General features: G+C 38.6%; 1 protein-coding gene across 1 annotated transcript in view; it reads left to right on the top strand.

The window, feature by feature from the left end:
* slc49a4 (solute carrier family 49 member 4) overlaps positions 1-20,417 on the top strand; it is a 70,665-nt gene that overhangs the window by 43,476 nt on the left and 6,772 nt on the right. The window contains exons 6-8 of the mRNA XM_007227926.4: positions 7,706-7,773; positions 12,119-12,246; positions 13,283-13,465. Of these exons, the coding sequence (XP_007227988.2) occupies positions 7,706-7,773; positions 12,119-12,246; positions 13,283-13,465 (379 nt within the window). The remainder of the gene's footprint in view (positions 1-7,705; positions 7,774-12,118; positions 12,247-13,282; positions 13,466-20,417) is intronic.

Here is a 20,417-nt window from a genome sequence, read left to right as displayed (position 1 = left end):
ACCATTTTTATGCGAGTTTTGACCCAAGATGTGCATTCAACAATGCAATATAGTGTGTTGATAATAGAAGTTAATGTCTATAGCGTCAGTTAAGTGCATATATTTAATTATATTTTTTTAAATGATTGATTATATATAAGCCACATAATATAATTACATTATCGACAATATCTTCACAAAACCTTAACCTCATAGAGGAATGTCCATAAATGGAATGAGCCAGTATGTCACAATAATTACATTATTAACTTATTGTTCTATATATGGATTTGTATACATTTTACATTTTTGATGACCTTGTTATATCATTTTATACTATGCTTTTCTTCGCAATAAGAGAACATTAATGTGAATGACCCGAATGTTAACTTTAAAAACTATTCTTAAATTTTTAATTTTTTTTATTTTATACTTGAAAAATGTTTCATGTCAGTCCGAATATCTGAATTTTAATTCTTAAGAATTAAAAATATGTTTGAGTAAAATGAACATTGTTGTTTTATTCTATAAACTACGAACATTTTTCCAAAATTCCAAATAAAAATATTCTCATTAAGAGCATTTATTAGCAGAAAATGAGAAATTACTGAAATAACAACAACAAAAAAAAATCAAATAATGCAAAAAAAAAACAAGTTCATAAAGTATTAAGAGATCAAAAATCAATATTTCAGTTTTCATGCATCTTGGCATGTTCTCCTCCACCAGTCTTACACACTGCTTTTGGAGAACTTTATGCCTTTACTCCTGGTGCAAAAAATTAAGCAGTTCAGCTTGGTTTGATGGCTTGTGATCATCCATATTAATCTTAAATATATTCAAGAGGTTTACAAATTGGTTAAATCCAAAGAAAGTCATATTTTTTAAGTGGTCTCTTATTTTTTCCCACAGCTGTATGTAAACAATCATACAAATGAACACAGTAGACTATATCTTCATTATCAAATATTATTGGGGTTATCGAGGTTGTGTTATCGTGACAAATTATCGTGACCGTAGTATAAATCATAGTATCAAAAGTGAGAAGTGTAACTTCTCTTCAGAGAACTTGAAAATGAGAATATGAGCAAACTGTGCTGTAAGCCACTTTCACATCTATACATTGAACAAGCTCACGCCTCAAGCTCAAGGTTGTTCCAGAATCATCAGAGTCATCAGACACCACCACTCAGTCCAAGTGCCTCTTGTCTGTGTGTTATTGTTGGAGTTCTGCTGCTAGGAATGAAAAGAGAGCAGACATGATGGTGGAATAAAGCGTTGTTCAGGACTGTGATTAGTGATGTTTAAAAGCAAGCTCCCTGACTGTGTAAATCAGTCCTGTATAATTGCTCTGTTAATGGAGAACGACCATTACGCTTACGCAGAGCGTCTGCGGGCTCTGATTAGGGGGACGCCTTTTGCCCTTGGAAAGTCGCTACCGGCTCAAGATGTTTGGTGGCGTCTGATGATTATTAAAGTAGAAATGATCAGTTTTATTAGAACCGTTATGAAACACGCCGAGCGAGACACGCAATACTTTTTTTTAAACAATGGCTGCTTCTTAAAAGCTGTTTTTTTTGTGATGAAACTGCAGGGAAACTGGTGTAGGTTTTGAGGTAGAGCTCATTTCAAGGACTGATGCCATGTTTGTTTGCCTCCAGGCTTCGAACAAGCGAGAATTAAGAGCTATAAACAGGCCTGCGTGCCAGAAGCCTCAAGCCTTGGCTTTAAATTCAGCTTCTCACACTCCTTGTTTCCTTGTTATTGACCACGTTTCAAAAATGCATGATAACGCTTAACATGCTGCGAATCTCTCATCTTCTCTGCTTCCAGTTAGCATATAGCCGTTAATGAACTTCTTCCCTCCGCATGAAGTGCTTGGATTTGCTTCCTGGCAGCCAAATGACTTTGAAACAGTTTGTATTTGCTTGACTAATTAGAGTAAACACAAACCTGGAATGAAGTGGCATTTTGTACTTGTGAGAAAGCCAAGGTTTTATTGAGGTAATCAGATGAGCACATGTACAAATGTCTCCCATAAACGTCTCGTATTAGAGGTTATTTGAGTGCAAGTTCAATGAGAAATGCTACATCAGGGCTTTCTTAATCCGAGTGCCACAACCTCCGTCACGAGGCTGATGCTACACTGTGTAATGAATGTATGTGCAGTATTGTAAGTCGTTTAGTTTGCCATAGTGCAGTTTAAATAATGATGATCCACAAACTATAATCTTAACTTGTATATAAGTATGTTTGACCAGGAATTAGGCAAATTTTGGGCATGCTCGTGAGAATTCAGCACTGAGTATCACTTTAGGGATTGTAGAAAAAATACAGGACATATTGAGTAATGAGTAACTCTATATAACTTCACAAAATGTGACCTAGTGATGTCAAGCCAACAGTAAAATATACTTAACCGGTCAAAGGTTTTAGAACGCCCCAAGTACCGGTATATATTTTTTATTTTCTTCCATTTAAGCTCTTCAGATTCAGTGAATTTGTGTGAACTTGAAGTGGTACAAAAGTGAGCAATAAACTGCCAGGGCTTCTAATATCAGTCCTGTCATTCACTGTCTGCCGACCACGGACTCTCTTTCTCGCTCTAAAGACTTATTTCCCAAGATGCACCTGCGCTCAACCCACCAGACATGCCGGATCACGTGACGCTTCGCCGTTCTTGCAAACCTGACGTTTCCAGTGACCATTTCCTGTTTCCCCTTGTATAAATACCCTCTTGTTTCTGTGTCCCGTTGCCAAGTATTATCCCTATATCCCTGGCTCTCCTTCTCGCTTTCTTTTGTGTTTTGTTTAGTTTTTTTTGCTACGTTGTTAGTGACCTTATTTTGTTATTTGGGCTACTCATTGGCCTTGCCCTTCTGTCTCTATTTTTGATCCCCCATTTACTGTATGACCTTTTTGCTGGTTCTTTACATATATATTGTATGTTGTATCTTGCTGCCCTATTTTATAGCTACTATGCCTGTCCCACGCAAATCTTGTAGATTTAACCACTTAAAAAAAAAACTATGTTAATTTATCTAAGGAAAAATATGAACTTAAATCTTAACAAACAATTGTGTATTGTAAAAAATCAGAACGAGAATGTATAGTGTAAAAAAAAGAAAAGAAAAAAGAAACAAACACATAACTTCATAACTATTAAAATGATAAAAGTATAAGTCTTTCCTTTAGAAAAAATACAAATTTGATGAGAACAGTGAGTACTGGAAGAATCAGGTCTAGCTGACCAACATGGCAACATCTTCAGCCTTTAGCTCAGCTTCACAGGACTGGACTAAGTCTCATTTTCAGCAGTGAAGAGAAGATTAAGAGGTCTGACAGGTGAAGTGCCGTAAAAAAGTCATTGATAAGATGATAAAAAAAAGTGCACAGGCTCGGGTAGAGTCTGGTTGGATTTTTTTGAGCCAATTTAAACTCTAATTTCAGGTTCCAATCACTTCAAAATCCGCAGGTATATAAAACATCAGTGAAAGAAGAATTGGTTTCTTCATATAGCTTCAGATTAGATCAAGACCAGTAGAGTGTAGAGAGATTCATGGAATGGAGAGTGTTTTTTTTTTTTTCATGACCGAGCAGCTCAAACCCATTCAAACCACACATCACCAAACACAGCAGTGCAGACCAGCACAGAATACGTTTGGCAATATATAAAGTGTTTTTATTGTGACGAGGCAGATTTTTCACCTCTGCTGAACTTTTTTTTTGTCTATTCAACATCCGTCTCGAGTCTTTCCTGTGAAGATCTCTGAGGTGACAGTTTAATAGCTGTTTGAAATGCGGCCTCTGGTAGCTCATCACTGCCGCCATGCTTTAGCACAGGTTCTTTCAGCCTCAGCATTGATTTAGAACATCTGCTTAATCTGGAGCACAGGGCTGTGTCTTGGTCTGTAGACCTGCACCATGGACAGAATGCAGGCCTGCAATTTTCTCCTCACCTGACTGACATGTTCCCTCCGAAAGGCAACTCAGTGCTTCAGTCTGCAGCAAGTGTTTTATGAGCAACACTCCTGCATCTCAAGCAATAAATAATCCTGTCTCTTTTTGTTCTCTCCATCTTTTTTTTTTCTCCTTCTGATGTTCAGCTCTTCTTGTTCAGAGTTTAGATTGTCTGCCTGAGCCGATGCCTAACCAGAACTCTGGCCCTGACTATTTGGGCTCAAGGAAATGGTCTGTGATGTAGGCCTATGTTTTATAATTGAATTAAATTTATTTCATTTTATTTTATATAAAGCTATTGCAATATCACAATGTAGCAAAGTAATAAAATCGCACTGTGATCTTAAAATAAGTTACACAAGTTAAAATGTTGTAATCATGCAGTATTGTTCCTGATGAGTGCCAGCTGTGGCATTTTTTTGCGACTGCACATGAGGATGCTTTTTAAAGTTCTTGAAATTTGTAAATTTGGATGAGCTAACCATTTCTTCTTAAAGTTATAAAAATTTAAAGTTATTTTCTATACCTAGTTGAGTAGTTCTTGCCATAATATGGATTTCAACATTGCTCAAATAGAGCTATTCACTGTATACTAACTCTGCATCTTCACAACTTTACAACTGATGCTCTCAAAAATTCAGTTAATGTTAATTAACTCTTGATAAGTTCAGCACAGCTGTTAACTGAAAGCCATTCCAGGTGATTCTACCTCGTAAAACTGACTGAGAAAACGTAGATATGAGCAAAGCTGTCATCTAAACAAAAAAAATGTTACATTATATAAAACATATTCTGGTTTGTTTAACACTTTTTTTGTTTAATAATAATTCCATATGTTTTTCTTCATACTAACTAAAGTCATAGTTTGGAGAACTATTTACAATGCAGATCTCGAACATCTTAAAATCATGTAAGAACACAGAATTCAAGTTTTGTCCAAAAGTTTTATTGGTACAGTGTATGTGATAAATAACAAAAACAAATGAGCAAATGATCTTTCGGAAGATCTCTGCGTGTCCACAGCTTCATGAAGAGTGTATTCATGTATGACTGCACTGCATTAAACCCTCAGTATTAAGCTCAATGGTTATTTAAGAGTTCACAGGCACTGCTCTACACAAATATCATATAATATTTACCATATTCTGTCCGTAACACAATGGGCAATATGATTATATTTTATTTTATAAAAATAGATATTGAGGCTTTTGCAAATATTTCATTATATCTGAGTTTTTGGGTTTTCTTTCAAGTAATGTTGACCTTTTCTAGTTATCCTTTACGTAATGAAATTTTAGCAAAGTGCAGTGATGTAAGTTTTAATTTAGCAGAAACAGGGAAGTACAGGGAGTCCTCATGATGATGATTTATTGACGATTGTACCGGTATCTTGAGATCAGAGAGAGAACAGGTCAGGGCCTTCTGCTGCCTGCTCCTCATCTCTCTGCCATGCAGGTCCCTCTCTGATCTCAGGATACCAGCGCCATCATCAATTAACCATCTGGGTAAAAGGAGTCCTTTTAAATGATGCAAATAAAAATTATAACCTGCTTTTAAAAGTACTTTTTAATTCTTTTTCAGTGCTGAATTAAATATTTTATTAGTATTATACAAATGCCATTTAAATACATCATTAGAAAACTTTTTGCCCTTATTTAGTGTTTTTGCTTGTAAAGGAGCTGCATACATTCATACAGTTTTTATGGGAAAATCTGCTTGAATTTGGTTATGACACACTCAAGGTTCAGGCTGTAACAGTAAGTGTGATATTTTATTTTATTTTTTTCTCTGGACCCTCCATAGGCCCAGTAGGTTTTACTGTAAATCATTTGAGTCACTTCGGTGGTGAGCATACACCAAAACAATGAACGCAACTTTTACAACAAACACAACTAACTAAACTAAAAACTTCTTATTACCAAAAGCGTAGTTATAACAAAATGACCCGCATCCCCGAATTTTTCCGCTAAGGTAATTAAATGAAATGAAAGGTAACAAGCTAGTATGCTATCATGGCACAATGTAGAACAGACAGATTTAAGCAAGATGTTTTTCCAGGTCGTCAAAGGGGAGGAGCCCTAAACGTCCTTCTCCAGGTCAACACATAGGTGTTCTATATACTGTTTGTAATATTGATGCATGCAGTAGGGATGTAAGAAAATATTGATATATCAAAGCATTGCACTGTTTTGCTTTGAAATATTGTTTATTTTCAGAAACATTTACATTTTTTGGTTTTTAATGATTAGTTCTGATGTTTTAAGGTTTTGCCATGGTATTGTTTCGGTATTGGTATTGAAATGTTTATCAGGCAGTTGTATTAAAGATCTTAAGAACTAATTGAAAAGTAATTTTTGAGAGATGTTATATTATCGTGGCCTGGACAGCAGGAGCTTCAGTCACAAGTACTTCTAGACTGACCACTGTTTCAATAGGTACAGCGACTAAAGTCACATCTGCATTTCAATAGATGTGGCTGGAATCTGTGGTGGAGAGCACAAGCTCAGCTCTCGTGAGAGCTCCTCGTGCATTAGTGCCAAACATAATAAAAGCAGAACAGCGACTGTTCCTCAGCTGACTGGGAATGTGAGCGGAGGACGTGGTCAGACTGCGTAATGAAGAATGGTCTGTCCACAAGTACTTAAAGAGGGGCATCAGACGAGGACTGCAGTGCATAAAGTCCTCATTACCGAGATGGATGGATGCATGTGTGAGAGATCACCAGCACTGCTCGGTGAGGAAAGTGGGATATATGGGCAGATATGGCCACCCTTCACCACAGTCTGCACTGTTTAGAGTTGTTAAAGGGTAACTCAGTTTTGTGTAACCTCCACCCTCATCTTAAATTTGGAAAATGCAAAAAAAAATAAAAAATAGTAGCCTTAGTTTGGGAGGGGCACTGGGTGGTGTATGGGTTTAGGGGCAGGGCAGAAGGGAAAGCTGATTGGACTAAGCAGTGTGCCTCTGATGGCTGTGAGAGGCAGATGGTTGGACATCACCAGAGGGGGGCAGTATTATTAGTTGACTGATTTGCATATTGTGAGTGTCCAGGCACTACGGAAGTACACGGAAACATGCATTAAAAAATATTGAATCGGGACTCTGTATCGGCAGATACACAAAATAAATGACTGACTTGGGGGCAAAAAAATGATCGGGACATCTCTAATATAGTAATATTAAAAAATGTTGAAGTTTGTGGTAGGGATGTTGTTGATATTAACACTGCATCCAAACAATTAAATAAACATTATATGCAGATATAACATGCGATCATGGCTAATTTTCCTTTTGTATCAAGCAGAAAAAATATATACGAATAAAATTGCCTTGAAGTTGCACATCCAACCATTTGACTATTGCACATGTCCACATTGTAATAAATATATAATAAACCACACATTGTGAAGCCTTAATATTATCAGATATTTTTATATCATTGCTTAATTTGATTAATTATTATTATTTTTTGTTTTTGATGTTTTAATGGTTTATAAAAAGGCTTATTTCCATTCTGGTCTATTGTGCTCTATTGTCTATTTGTTTGTGTGTATAGACCAAAAGATCAGCACATACCTAAAGGTCTGATCAAACCTTTCAATTAATAAATTATTTCATTAATTGATATGACAAAATTACATTTGAATTGTCAAAGCATTTCAGACAAACAGTACAGACATAGATTAATGGGTACAACAACATACAAATATACAATATTATCTCTCTCTTTCTCTCCCTCTCTTTTCTCTTTCACGCTGTTTCCCAGGTGGATGCTGGATGGATAGGGTTCTGGTCTATTGTTGGAGGCTGTGTGGTTGGAGTAGCCATGGCAAGGTAAGCACTAACACACGACCATAAGCACCAGGGCAGAAGCAGCTGAATACAATTAAATCCAGCCTTTATGTCCAGCAGCCCTGTCTGTACCTTTGTTCTCAGAGACATTTAAATGCAGTACATATCTTAAGAATCTCCTGTGCCCAGCGCTGAGGGAGATAAATCGCTCCCCTCCCTGTATCTTCACTGACCTTGAAGAAAAACATTTATTTTGTCAATGTCACTGTGCTTTCTAAAGCCCAGCTCTTCACTCATTTATGTATTTATTTATTTATTTATTAAGTTGGAGGGTTTGGATCCTCCAAGGCTCCCCAGTTAATTTCTCCTCGCCCTCCTAATTTATTAAAATCAGCTTTGTGATGAGCAGCAGCTGAAGATGCTAATGAAATGGCTGCATCGCTGAGCTGATGGATGGGCTCTAGCTCAGACTGGAGAGAACTGTGGAGCCGGCGGAAGGGGAAGTGTTTGTCTCCAGTTGATGAATAAACGTTTGTTGTTGGGTCCATTTTGAAAATGTCGTAACATTTTGAAAATGTCGTAATTAGGAAAATGAGGGTATAACTCGTCCTGTTAATCAGTTGGCCAATCATTGGTGAGGGGTTAGAATTGGGGCAGCGGCAGAGCTGGGTATCGAAATTCAATAACGAAAAAGCACATTTTCCTTCAAACTGTCCTCACACCATTACTGTGCTGAAGTTTCTCTCGCTCTCTCACACTTTCTCTCTCTGTCTTTGTTTCTCTTTCCCTCTTCTCTTTCTCTGTCTCTCTCTCTCTTTGTCTCTCTCTCTCTCTCTGTCTCTCTTTCCCTCTCTCTCACTCACTCTTACTTGCTCTCTGATTCTCTTTTTTTCTCCCCCTCTCAGTCTCTCCCTTTTTTCTTTTTCTCTCTCTCTTTCACTCCATTTCTCTCTCTTTTTTCTCATCCTCTCTGTCTCTTTTTGTTCTTCCTTTCTTTTACTCTCTGTTTTACTCTCTTTTTCTATTTCTCTCTGTCACAAACACTCTCTCTCACTCACTGTTGTCTCTCTCTCTCTCCCTCTCTTTGTTTCTCTCTCACTCTGTCTTTCTCTCTGTCACCCTCAGTCTGTCTCTCCATGCATTTAAATAAATGAATCATGATTTTAATTAATTTTTAAATGATTGACGCCCCTAATATAAATCTAATTAATTTTCCCAATATAACGCTGATTCTTTTATTTACATTTAAATACCCATTAATAAACACTTAAGAAATATGTGCACCGTTTGAAATTTGCACTCAACAAAATGCCTCAAATATAATGTTTTCATTAATGTACTGCGCAACGAATTATTGACCTTTAAATAAAATTGTGGAGTGCATTTTTTTCCACAGCAGGTGATCCCATCAGTCAGGAAAGGGCGAGCATCTCATATTTCATAAGCATGTTCTTTTTTTTTTTTTTTTTTTAGTTGAAGCAGTTGAAGTAATGCTGTTTTTGTTCTTAATAAAAGGCTACAAACAAACATGCTAACTGTTCCAAAAAGATCTAGAAAGATGGAGCCTTTTATGGTGACAAAATGAGAATGAGATGAATTAAGTCAACAGTTAAATAAATATGCTGTAAGAATAATTATCGCAATTCTTTTTTTTTTTTTTTTTTTTTTTGATAATTAACAAAATGGTATCGAAAAAGTATTGTATCAGTATCGTTATCGAGAATTTGAACATCCAGCCCTAGGCTTCGGTGAAGTTAGCAGCAGAGTGTGATGGAGCTTCCATCATTTAAGAGCTGTAGGGCAAAGCAGAGCGTGGTGAAAAGCTCCAGATCGGCTTCATATTGGAATGAGCTACGGACGGCAGACTGGACGGAGATCCCGGAAGATGGGTTAAAGAAGCCAGACGTCCCGCTGACTGGCTGTCTGTTTTGTGTGCTTGTCCTTGTCAATACGGCGTCTTCATGGACCAGCCCGAGGCTCTGTTGGGAATGTATTGAGGGAGGCGTCTGAGAAAAGCAACAGATGCCCCACTGCTTCCTCCTGGCAGCCTGCTCCTTTGCGGTGCCATTAGTGATCGTTTGCAGCCGATGTGCCTTTAATGGGCCCCCGTGAGTTACCGACGGCCACAGTGCTCTTCCTCCGTCTTGAATCATAATGCAAACGCATGTATGAACATGAGTTATTGGATGCCAGTGGCTCCTGCTTCCCTGCCCACTGGGCCATGTCCTGCCCGTAGAAAAATGACTGCATTAACATTGAGCTCCAGAGGTGATGGCCGCACATTTTAATTGATTCGGTTCCAGAGGCACCTTTTAATGGCTCTTGTTCTCCTCCAAGACGCATCCGCCTCCGTTCACCGACACGCCAGAGTTCACCCAAACACATGAATCACCAGAGTCTCCGTACGTCAATTAGTGCGCGCCGCTGCACAGCGTGGCGGCGCTGGACGCGTCGAGACACCTGATGAACAGCCCGCCGACTGTTAATTGTCACACAACAGCTTGTGCTGTAAAGAGTAGCACTGCTGTTTTTAGATACACCTCCACCCTCATGCTCTCCATCACACAGTGGAACATTGACTACCCAAGGAGTTTTTAATTAATGGCCGGCTGAAGAGAAAACGGAGGTTTCTATGAAACAGGAGGAGAATTTAATACATCCGTGACCCAGTTTTGACCTTGTCTCATCCAGATATGCTGCTTGTTATTCCAAATATGGCATCATTCACTTTCAGGATGAGTGCTTTCTTCTAAGAGAGCTGTCTGCTGTTTATTTCAGTTACGTTTTGCAACTTTAGGCCGTTTAATCTTTCAGGCATTGCTTTGCTGGTTGTAATGTTTTGCCAGTATTATTCAAGTATGGTTTAAAAATATAAGCAAACAAGAAAAAAAACTAAACCCATAGGTGTTAACACAAATTAAAGAACATGATGTTAAGTGGTTCTTACAAAGCTGTGGTAAAACAGAATTAGGGTCAGTCAGCTGACAGCTGTCTCTTACTATTAACATACATTCATTTTACTGAAGTCATTTTGATGTCAACTTGACTATTCTAAAACATTAACTTTAATCTTCGTTTTTCGTTCTTTGGTAGAATGGCTTGTGTGCTTAGGGTCATTGTCTTGGGGCATGATCCACCTTTACCTGAGATTTAGATCGTAGACAGATGTCCTGACACTTTACTTTAGAACTATCTAAAGGAAAGGAGTGCAGCAGCATATTTAAGTATGGTTTAAATTCTGTAACTATAAACCAAAGCTTTGGCTTTAGTAATAATGTGGGTTTGGAATGATTCCTAACAATTTTTATATAATTGTAACGGTAAAAATATTAAACTAATCCAAATTAGGTAGTGTATTGATGTATCGTATATTCAACATATGGCTTCATGCACTACCTGTATATAATGTGACCATTCAGTATTAATGCATGCATAATTACACCCTAAATTAATACTGTACCTAGTGAAACATCAACTATGTATGATGTATTCCAACTCATCTGAAGTAGTTTTTTTCTTTTTCTTTCCATTCATTGTCCAGCATTCAGAAAATACATAAATCAGATTGGAAAGATAAATAAAAGGCCATAGTTGTTCCTGTTCCTTTTAAAAAGCACTATTGCAACAGGGCACAGCCTCTGTAGACATGATTCGGATGCAGTGTTCCCAGCACTGTGGATCAGAGTGGAGATGTTTGCCTTTTGCATTATTCATTACCACTGATGCTGGGTCATGCATTTGTACAGAACAACACTCAGTTCAGGAGGTAATCACGAATGTTTAGCCTTTTCTTCTTTTTCTGTTGTTGTAATGATACTAACCTTTACTACTTTACCTGAACTGTTGATCTGAGCTGTACAGTGTCAGGTTTTTACCTGCATGGGATTTTTTTTTTTAAACCAGTCAGTATTAAACGACTGTGAATACAGCGGAACCAGACCGGGCCTCAGCAGAGTGCTTTTCTTATTCTCTACCTCTGATTTCTTCATTGTAGAAAAATGCCCTGGAGACGCTGTTATATCTACACGGAGGCGCTGATAGAGATTTGTGAGCAGGAGCGGTGGAGAGAGAAGTCGGGCTGCTGCTGCTTCTTCGAGCGGAGTTTGACTCCGATCAAACGCTGGCGTGTTTATTTGAAGTTGTCAGTCAACTTCAGTAGGACTTTTCTCCAAAGAAAGTAACATAGAGAAATGAAAGGACCGGTTTTTGAGCCCCTTCTGCTCTTCCTCTCCTCTGGCACTGATGCCAGAAATAACACCAGCAGAAAGTTTTGTCTAATGTCGGGCGGTAATTTCGAGATTTCGCTATGGCTTTGAGCAATTGTGTCGGATAAAATTTCCTCATTTTCTCCTGTTCTTCTTCTTTTTCCTCTGTCTTTGTGCTGCAGGTTTGCTGATTTCATCCGGGGAATGCTGAAGCTGCTTCTGGTGCTGATGCTGGCTGGAGCATCCCTGGCGGCCACCTGGTTCACCCTCACCTGCTTGACCAGACTCACTCACCTGCCTTCCACTAAAGGTAGTCTGGGGATAAGTATTAAATATAACCTTTGCCTGCGGTGCCTGCGGTGTTGCGGAAGGCCTGACAGATGCCGCCTGCAGGGCCGTATCAATGGCAGACAGCAGCGTAGGCAAACTGCAGCCATGATGCTGAAAGCACCAGAGCCAGAGGAGCTCATTAGGTCCAGATCAGTGAGGAGGAGCAGGAACTGTGGCTCCACAGAAGCAGGGCCTGAAAATGAGCATATGCCCCTCAGATCAGCCAACTCGGCCATTTTCATCCATCATCATCTCCTGCCTGGCACCTGCTTTTTTATCTGCTTTCTTACAGCTATACTGGCAGACTGAGTCTTTTGGGCCCAGTGGGGTTTCTCTCCACCTGGCAAGCATGCACTCCACACTTGAACCCCGTGGCTGTCTAAAAGCCTGTGCTGCTTATTCTTTTTTTCTCATTTTTTAAATCACCTGAAAGCATGTGTGAACTTTCACAGAGCCACAGATTGCATTTTAAACGTGAGGTGACTTTCACTGGTTTAATTTCTAATACACGGACATCAATCAATCAATCAAATCTTTATTTAAACTCTGAGTACATTGAGGACGGCCCTCATTTACAGTGTAGCCAAGCCAAAGAGAAGGGATTTTCAAAGAAGAGAAAAAAGACCTTGCATTTTAATAGGATATCAAGTATAAAATAAGATATAAAAAAACAATGAAAGGTGAAAATAAGAGTTTAAGGGAAGAAATCTCACGCCTAAAATGGTCAAACATTTGTTTTGGTTACCTGTGCATAAAAGGTAGCACCTCCTAACATGACTTAGTGGTTAGCACGTTTGCCTCAGTGCTGGGGTCTTGGATTCAAGTCCCTATCTAAGAGTAGTTTTCATGTTTTCCTCATGTCTCTAGAAATGCACTATATAAGTCTACCTTCGTACATAAATTCATTCATACAGGAATCAGTGTAATATGTTGATTTTGAGTCATTAATCACAGTCTGATTAATAAGATGATTAATAAATGTCCTAATGATGTTTATCTATCCTCTGTTTCTTCAGCCACTCTCTACACCTCCTGCATCCTAGTGGGCATCTTCATCAACAGCAGCATTCCCATCTTTTTTGAGCTTTTCATCGAGACAGTTTACCCTGTACCAGAGGGAATAACCTGTGGAGTGGTCACCTTCCTCAGCAACCTCTTCACGGGCCTGCTGCTCTTCTTCCTCACCTTCTACTTCACAGGTAGGTAGATTTATTTATTTTCAGCGCACCTTCAGACAGTTTAACATACTGTACCTACTAAACACTTTAATAAGCACTTTAAAATGTTAACAGTATGATAAAAAGTTAAAGTAGCAGTTTTGTCACAAATCTAACATACACAGCAGACAGCCTTGGCAGTGTTGGAGCAGTTTAGTAAATAATTAGTAAATTATTTGCTAATAGTTGTTGACAGGCCAGTGGGTAGAGTAAGTCATCCTTTTTGATAGGATAAAGGGGAAATTATTGATTGTCGTGGAGATCTACCACCCTGCATAGTAGTGGTGTGCCATATTGTACCGTACTCAAAAATATCGCCATCATTTTTCAGTCTCATGAATGAAATATACCCTGAAATATAATGCCTTATCACCACCCCTAATTATCACATCAGGGTACTTCTTTATTTGCTGTTTTTATGAAAAGAAAAAATCACACTGTTCTCATATTATATTATAGAGATTATATGTGTCCAGTATGATTAATTTTACTTCTAAAGTGGATATATGGAGATATTTGGAGTGCATTATTAGTATCATGACATTCTAGATCATTGACTTCTGTTGAAAATCTTTTAAAAATGTTTTTAAATATCTCAGTTAAGGGAGTGCTATATCATATCATATGTAATAATAAAATGTAACTTTTGTTTTGTTCCAGTAGTGTATTCCTGATTTTTTATTTTTTTTAATTCAGTGTTTTGTCATATCGGCAAGAGTATAGTTATCGTGAAAGTATACCATGAACTATTGTGATATTGTTTTAGGGCCATATCGCCTACCCCTACTGCAATAATCTTACTCCCCCAGTAATTATACACACCTGATCTAGGTAATTAAGGCATTTGGGGACATGTGATTATTCTAGACTAACCCTGTGTTCACACTGGCAGGCGATAAGTCACTTGTGACACCCCACGTTTGTCTCTTGTGGGCTTGTTCAAGGCTCTTTGCGTGTATCAATGTGGCCAGTTAGCCCAACCCGTAGGAAATGAATCGTCACCTGTCGCTCTTTTGCATGCCAGCGTGAACGCAGGATTAGGTGTGTCAAATCTGAGATCTCCAGGGTGGTGAGTCTCCAAGATCAGGAATGAGAACCTCTGTGATATCATATATGTAGTTTATTTTAAACCTGTGTTATAAATTTATTGCAGTTTTATTGATGTAAATGTGGAAATCTGAGAATTGTAAGCAGGGTTTTAAGAACATGCTGCAGCAGACCACATCATTATTCATTGCGGACTTGTTGTTGGAAGCTAGACTCCACTATGTTTGGTCACAGCTTGTAGAGTGACTTTCTTCACCCTGCATGATGCTGCTGAGACTTGTTATCAAAACAGAGCACGAGGCGTCTGTTTACAGTTTGAGGTATGGAATCAGTGAAGCAGATTTAACTCGGCCCACAGTCTTAGCGTGTTGGTCAGCCGGAGAATGCCGAGTGCGTTTGTGGCAGCATTTGTGGGGTTTTTTTCTTCTTCTGAATGCTGATTAGCCTCCGCCATAAGCTCATGCACATGAGAAAGCCAATCAGGTGGAATGATGAATAATGTGCCAAGAGGTTGACAGGACTTTCCCTCTTTCCTCTTGGGTAAATAAAAAGCTTCCTGTTGAATATTGATGAGGCGCATGCTGACAGTTTCCTCCTGGTGAGCAGGTGGCTAGGCAAGCGCTCAATGATAGCTCTATCCCAGGTCTGCTCTGTCCATGCCTGTTGCTGAAGCAGAATGGCCACAGGCGCTTCACTTAGTAACAAGCCATGTGGCATAAAGTGATGCTGCACACTGTCTCTGCTTACTAAAGGCTTCTGACAGAGGGCAGGTGCTCATGAATATACATTAGCGTTGGGAGCCCTCTCTGTTTGGGTCTGTGTCTAATCACTGCTGATTCATGTTGAGGTTCCACCATCATGATAAATGATAAATTGCGCCGTGCCGTGTTCCACAAACCGTATCAGCCAGACCCATCAAACGTTTCCGTCAGCCCACACTTATATAGAAGCACCTTTCTAGAAACCTAAGGACGCTTTACGATCATGATTTACACAAAACCATTTACATTCAGCACTCATCCACACTCACACTGGTAAGAAGCAGCATCTAATTTTGCAAAGCATACTCTCAACCGGAAACCACCGTCCACCTAGAGGTCTGTATCCAGCACTGAGGAGTATTAAGTTTAGAGTATCCAGTTTAGAGTATCCAGTTTAGAGTATCCAGTTTAGAGTATCCAGTTTAGAGTATCCAGTTTAGAGTATCCAGTTTAGAGTGTCCAATTTTATAGTGTCCAAGTTAGGAGTATCCAATTAAAATAATCCAGTTTAGAGCATCAGTTTAGAGTATCCATTTCAGCTGATCTCCATGTTTTTGAATCAGGCACTAAGGAACATCCAGTTTAGAGTATCCATTTCAGCTGATCTCCATGTTTTTGAATCAGGCACTGAGGAGTATCCAGTTAAGAGGATCCAATTAAGAGAATCCTTTTTCGAGTATCCAGTTTTTAGTGTCCAGTTTAGAGTATCCAAATTTTCTGATCTCCATGTTTCTGCATCAGGCACTGAGGAGTATCCAGTTTAGAGTACCAAATTAAGAGAACCCGGTGTAGAGTATGCGGTGTAGAGTATGCGGTGTAGAGTATGCGGTGTAGAGTATGCGGTGTAGAGTATGCGGTGTAGAGTATGCGGTGTAGAGTATGCGGTGTAGAGTATGCGGTGTAGAGTATGCGGTGTAGAGATTCCAGTTTTGAGATTCCAGTTTTGAGTATCCAGTTTCTGATTGATCTCCATGTTTTTGGACTATGGGAGGAAACTGGAGCCCCTGGAGGAAACCCAGGCAGACACAAGGAGAACATAGAAACTCCACCCAGATCAGGACCTGAACCCAAGACCCCAGTGCTGGGGGTTAAACGTGCGAACCACTAAACCACCGTGCCGCCCACACAATTCCATGTAGATTGTGTGCAGCTATGACAGAAACACATACAGACAGACAGTTCGCTGGACTTCGTATAAGCGAGTGGGCTGCTGGACTTGGCTAAGGTGTTGAGAGGTTTTGGCAGCTCTTCCAACTTTTTCCTGTTGATCCCTCTGAGCAGATTATAGCGTGATGAGCAAGCTTAGCATGGCTTAGCCTTTGAAATCTGATTCTCTTATCGCTCCTAAACAAAGCTGTGTGACTCTCTTCTTCACCTCTGGAGGCACTGACCCGCTGAAACCAGACTGAAGCTGTGAGCAGAGCAGACTGAGCCTGCATCCTTTCTGTGCTGTTGACTTAGTCCTAGGACCTTCTGTCTCATTTTGGCAAATGTGTACTCCCTGAACGAGCTCATGAATTTCCTCAAGTTTCATCAGAATTTTCCTGAAGCCTTCCAATCCGCATTTCATCACTTGTTAAAATGATCCTCGTGTGTTTATCAAAATGTGCGCTCTGGATCCAATCCTTTCAGTTTCTTCACAGCAGCAGCGATGTGCAGCGTGTTGCACATTTTGGAGTGTTTATTAGTGATTTGGCAATTTTGGTCTGGCACGCTTCAAATGCTGATAGTTTTTCCATGTTCAACTGGGACATAGCTTTTGGTGTGTTTTGTTTTATTAGTGTGTTTTATTGATGTTTCCTTGTGGTCCTTTTACTGTAAATTATGTTAAATTTCTCACAAATTCATAAATTTTATCTGCAAAGAGAGGCTAAGTGGGTTTTCCTGTTCCCCCCATGATGCAATTCCAGTATGTATTGTTGTCTTACTTTCCAAAGATGTGGTGGTGCTTCTTGTTTGCTAGTCTGGTTGCATTGTGTAATAGGAGGAGTCCTAGCTATCAGATGGATTTGGACTAGGGCTTATTTGAATTAATTTGGTTAATTGATTTACTGTTTTATTGTGATTTTTAGAATGTGATACTTGAGATCATTTAGATTGAGATATGTACATCTTAACATATAGAAGCTGCAGAGAGAAAAACAATTTGTAACCCTGCCCAATGTCATCTTAGTTAACAACACAGAAAGGAAACTTTATTTGAAATTGTACATCCATTCAATTCTGCATCTCCACCAGTGTTTTTCTTTCTTCACAGTATTTAAAGGGGTGTGGCGATGAGGTAATTGACAGCTGTGGGTAATTTGATAGACAGCTAGTAATAATTATCTGATAATGCAGGTACTGGTATTTGAGAACAGTAAATTGCATATAACTTATATGGCATGCAGTTGATTAATTAAGTCATTGTTTGGTATTATTGTTCTATTTTCATTGCATCTTGGGTGGCGAGGTGATTTTTATGCACCTCATGATTTGATTCGATTATGATTACGATTCTGCAATGCGATTATAAAACGATTATTGATCAGGCACCTTGATGCATCTTTTACTTCTATACAGGATTTCTTGACTACTTGTTACTTTTAAAGTAAATTATATGTAATGATCCAAAATGATTCTTAAGCTATTTAACACTATTTTTATGTACTTGAAATAAATGATTTATACAATCAAATCAAAGCATTAATACAGAAATCATTATTGATTCATTGTTTGGTGTAATTGTTCTCTCATTGCTGATCCAACTAGTGATCCCCTGATGTTTCCTGCTATTGGAAGTGAGTTTATACTTATTTAGACATTTTTAGAAAGACCATAAGGATTGTATTAAATGTGTATTATCATGCAGACCATTTCCTATGCATTAATATATTAGATTATAATAGATTTTAATCTGTGTTTCAGTTTTGTTCCGTTTTATGATTGGGATTAATAATTGATCATAATGATGTCCCTGTTCAAAAGGTCTGCTGTTCATCCACAGCACACTGCTTTGTGTGCCACACTGATAAATTCCAACACATGCACTGGCCCACTTCTCAAACTGCAACACTCCTGCAGAAGGTTGATAAATCTTCCCCAAAGACCCACTCCTCATTCCGCTGTTTATCCTTTTGTAATTAATCAGCTATTTCCATCTTGTTGCTCATACGGACGAGAATTAAGTTCTCAGCACTGTCAGCCTGAATTTCAGATCTTCACTGTGGAGAGTAATCACCTCAGTCTGTTCACTTATTTTCTAGTTCTGTGCTTTTCGAGATGCCCAGAGCTGAGGGGTAGCTCACTGAAGCATCAGTTTGCTTAAACGATAATCTAATTTAATTTTGTATTATTAATTTCATCTAGTTTCACATTGAAATGGAAGAGTCTCATATTACTGTTTCACCCCATTACAGACCCTCTCAGTGGGACACTTGAGAGCCCGGCTCATTCACTTTGAGTCTGGAAATATGAATGAGGGTTAAAAAAAAAAAAAAAAGATGGATTTATTCCTACTTTTGATTCCATCGGCTCTGCGCTTGTCATTTGGTAGAAGGGGGTGGGCGGAATACAAAGCAGAGAGCCACGTCCCCGAACCTCTTTGTGTGTCTGCGGGAAGAAACCAGGTTAGCAAGGTCGTCTTGTTCTTGCATTATGCCGGCTGTCTATCTGCTGTCAAAGGGTCGACGTTTCGCTGAGGTAATTCGCTTTGCTTGGGAAATGTCGTTTGGTTTGCTTTTTTTTTTTTTCTGGTTGCTTCATCTGACAGATATAAAACAATGAACTGAAGGCATCAGATATTATTTCATGAAGCTACTGGAGACTTAGTATATCAGTGCTCTTCTTGGCAGGAGTGTTTTTGATTTGAGAGTTAAAATTGTTTATCTAGCTTAATCGATTGAGTACGGTGAAGCCTAAGTCTCATTCACACCTGACATTAACATCATAGCATCACGGCTGATTTAATCACAAACAATTGCCAAAATTAATAGAAATTTTCATTGCGTTTTAAGCAGGGTTTAGGCACCTTACATTTTAGTTTGATTACGATTCAGAGTCTGCAATGCGATTATAAAACGAGTATCGATCAAGCATCTTAAAGCATCTTTTATTTCTATACAGGATTTTGTTTCCTTATAGCTTGACTAGGCACTTTTAAAGTAATTAATAGAATTAAATCAAATGATTAAAACAAAAATCTAGGAATAATGTTGTTGGGGTAATATTAAAACCATTTTAATGCTCATTTTAATGTTATGTATTACCATTGTAATGTATATACAGAGCTGATTTTACTGTTATGGCTTACCAGTGTAATGTATATCGTTGCTGTCCTATAAAAAACATGTATCTCATTTTTGTTCATTTTTAGTTTACTACATAATTTGAACAGACAAACTGTCCCTTACACTCTGCCAAAATTTCTTGATGAACGGAAAAATAGAAACTCTTCAGAATTACCTAAAATAAACTCTTTTTACATTGACTTCCATTGAAAGTTTACAAGGTTTTTTCTCTCTCCTGTAAAGTTGCTGTTTTGGAGATAAGTGTTTTTCATTGGACAGCGACGATATGCAGAGCTGATTTTAATGATATGGCTTACCAGTGTAATGTATATACAGAGCTGATTTTAATGTTATGGATGATTTTGTGTTTAATCTAGTTAGGTAGTAATGAGAATATTGTAATGTGCTGAGTAACTAAGTATAACTGGGAGTTTTAATGGAAGAAATGAACTAAATAAAGTGTAGCTACTTTAGAAAGAGGTATAAAATAATTTTAGCAAAAGCAAAAACATTAATTCACATTTTTTCAAGCAGCAGGAGAGTATTTCATTTCAGAGCTCTTGTTAATCTTGTTTATCTGACAATTATGCAGACTCGTAGTGAGAGATCCCGACATGTGAAAGGACGGTATCTGCCTACTTACATTAGGCTAGCCATTAGCCACCCATAGTGCTGCAGAAAGGACTGAGAAGGCATTAAGCCTGGCTGAAAGAAGCCGTCAGTCCAGGGGCTGAATGGACTACAATTAAGAATAATTACGGGAAGCAAGAGGCACATCTCCACTGCCGCTGAGTTTAGCACTGCAGACAGTGTGGAAAGAAGAAATCTGCTTCTTTCAGTCGAGACTCCTGTCCCGGT

The sequence above is a fragment of the Astyanax mexicanus genome, chromosome 11 (assembly GCF_023375975.1).
Source record: "Astyanax mexicanus isolate ESR-SI-001 chromosome 11, AstMex3_surface, whole genome shotgun sequence".
In the NCBI taxonomy this organism is placed as follows: Eukaryota; Metazoa; Chordata; class Actinopteri; order Characiformes; family Acestrorhamphidae; genus Astyanax; species Astyanax mexicanus.
The sequence above is the reverse complement of the archived record's forward strand: the minus strand, read 5'-3'. Positions and strand labels throughout refer to the sequence as shown.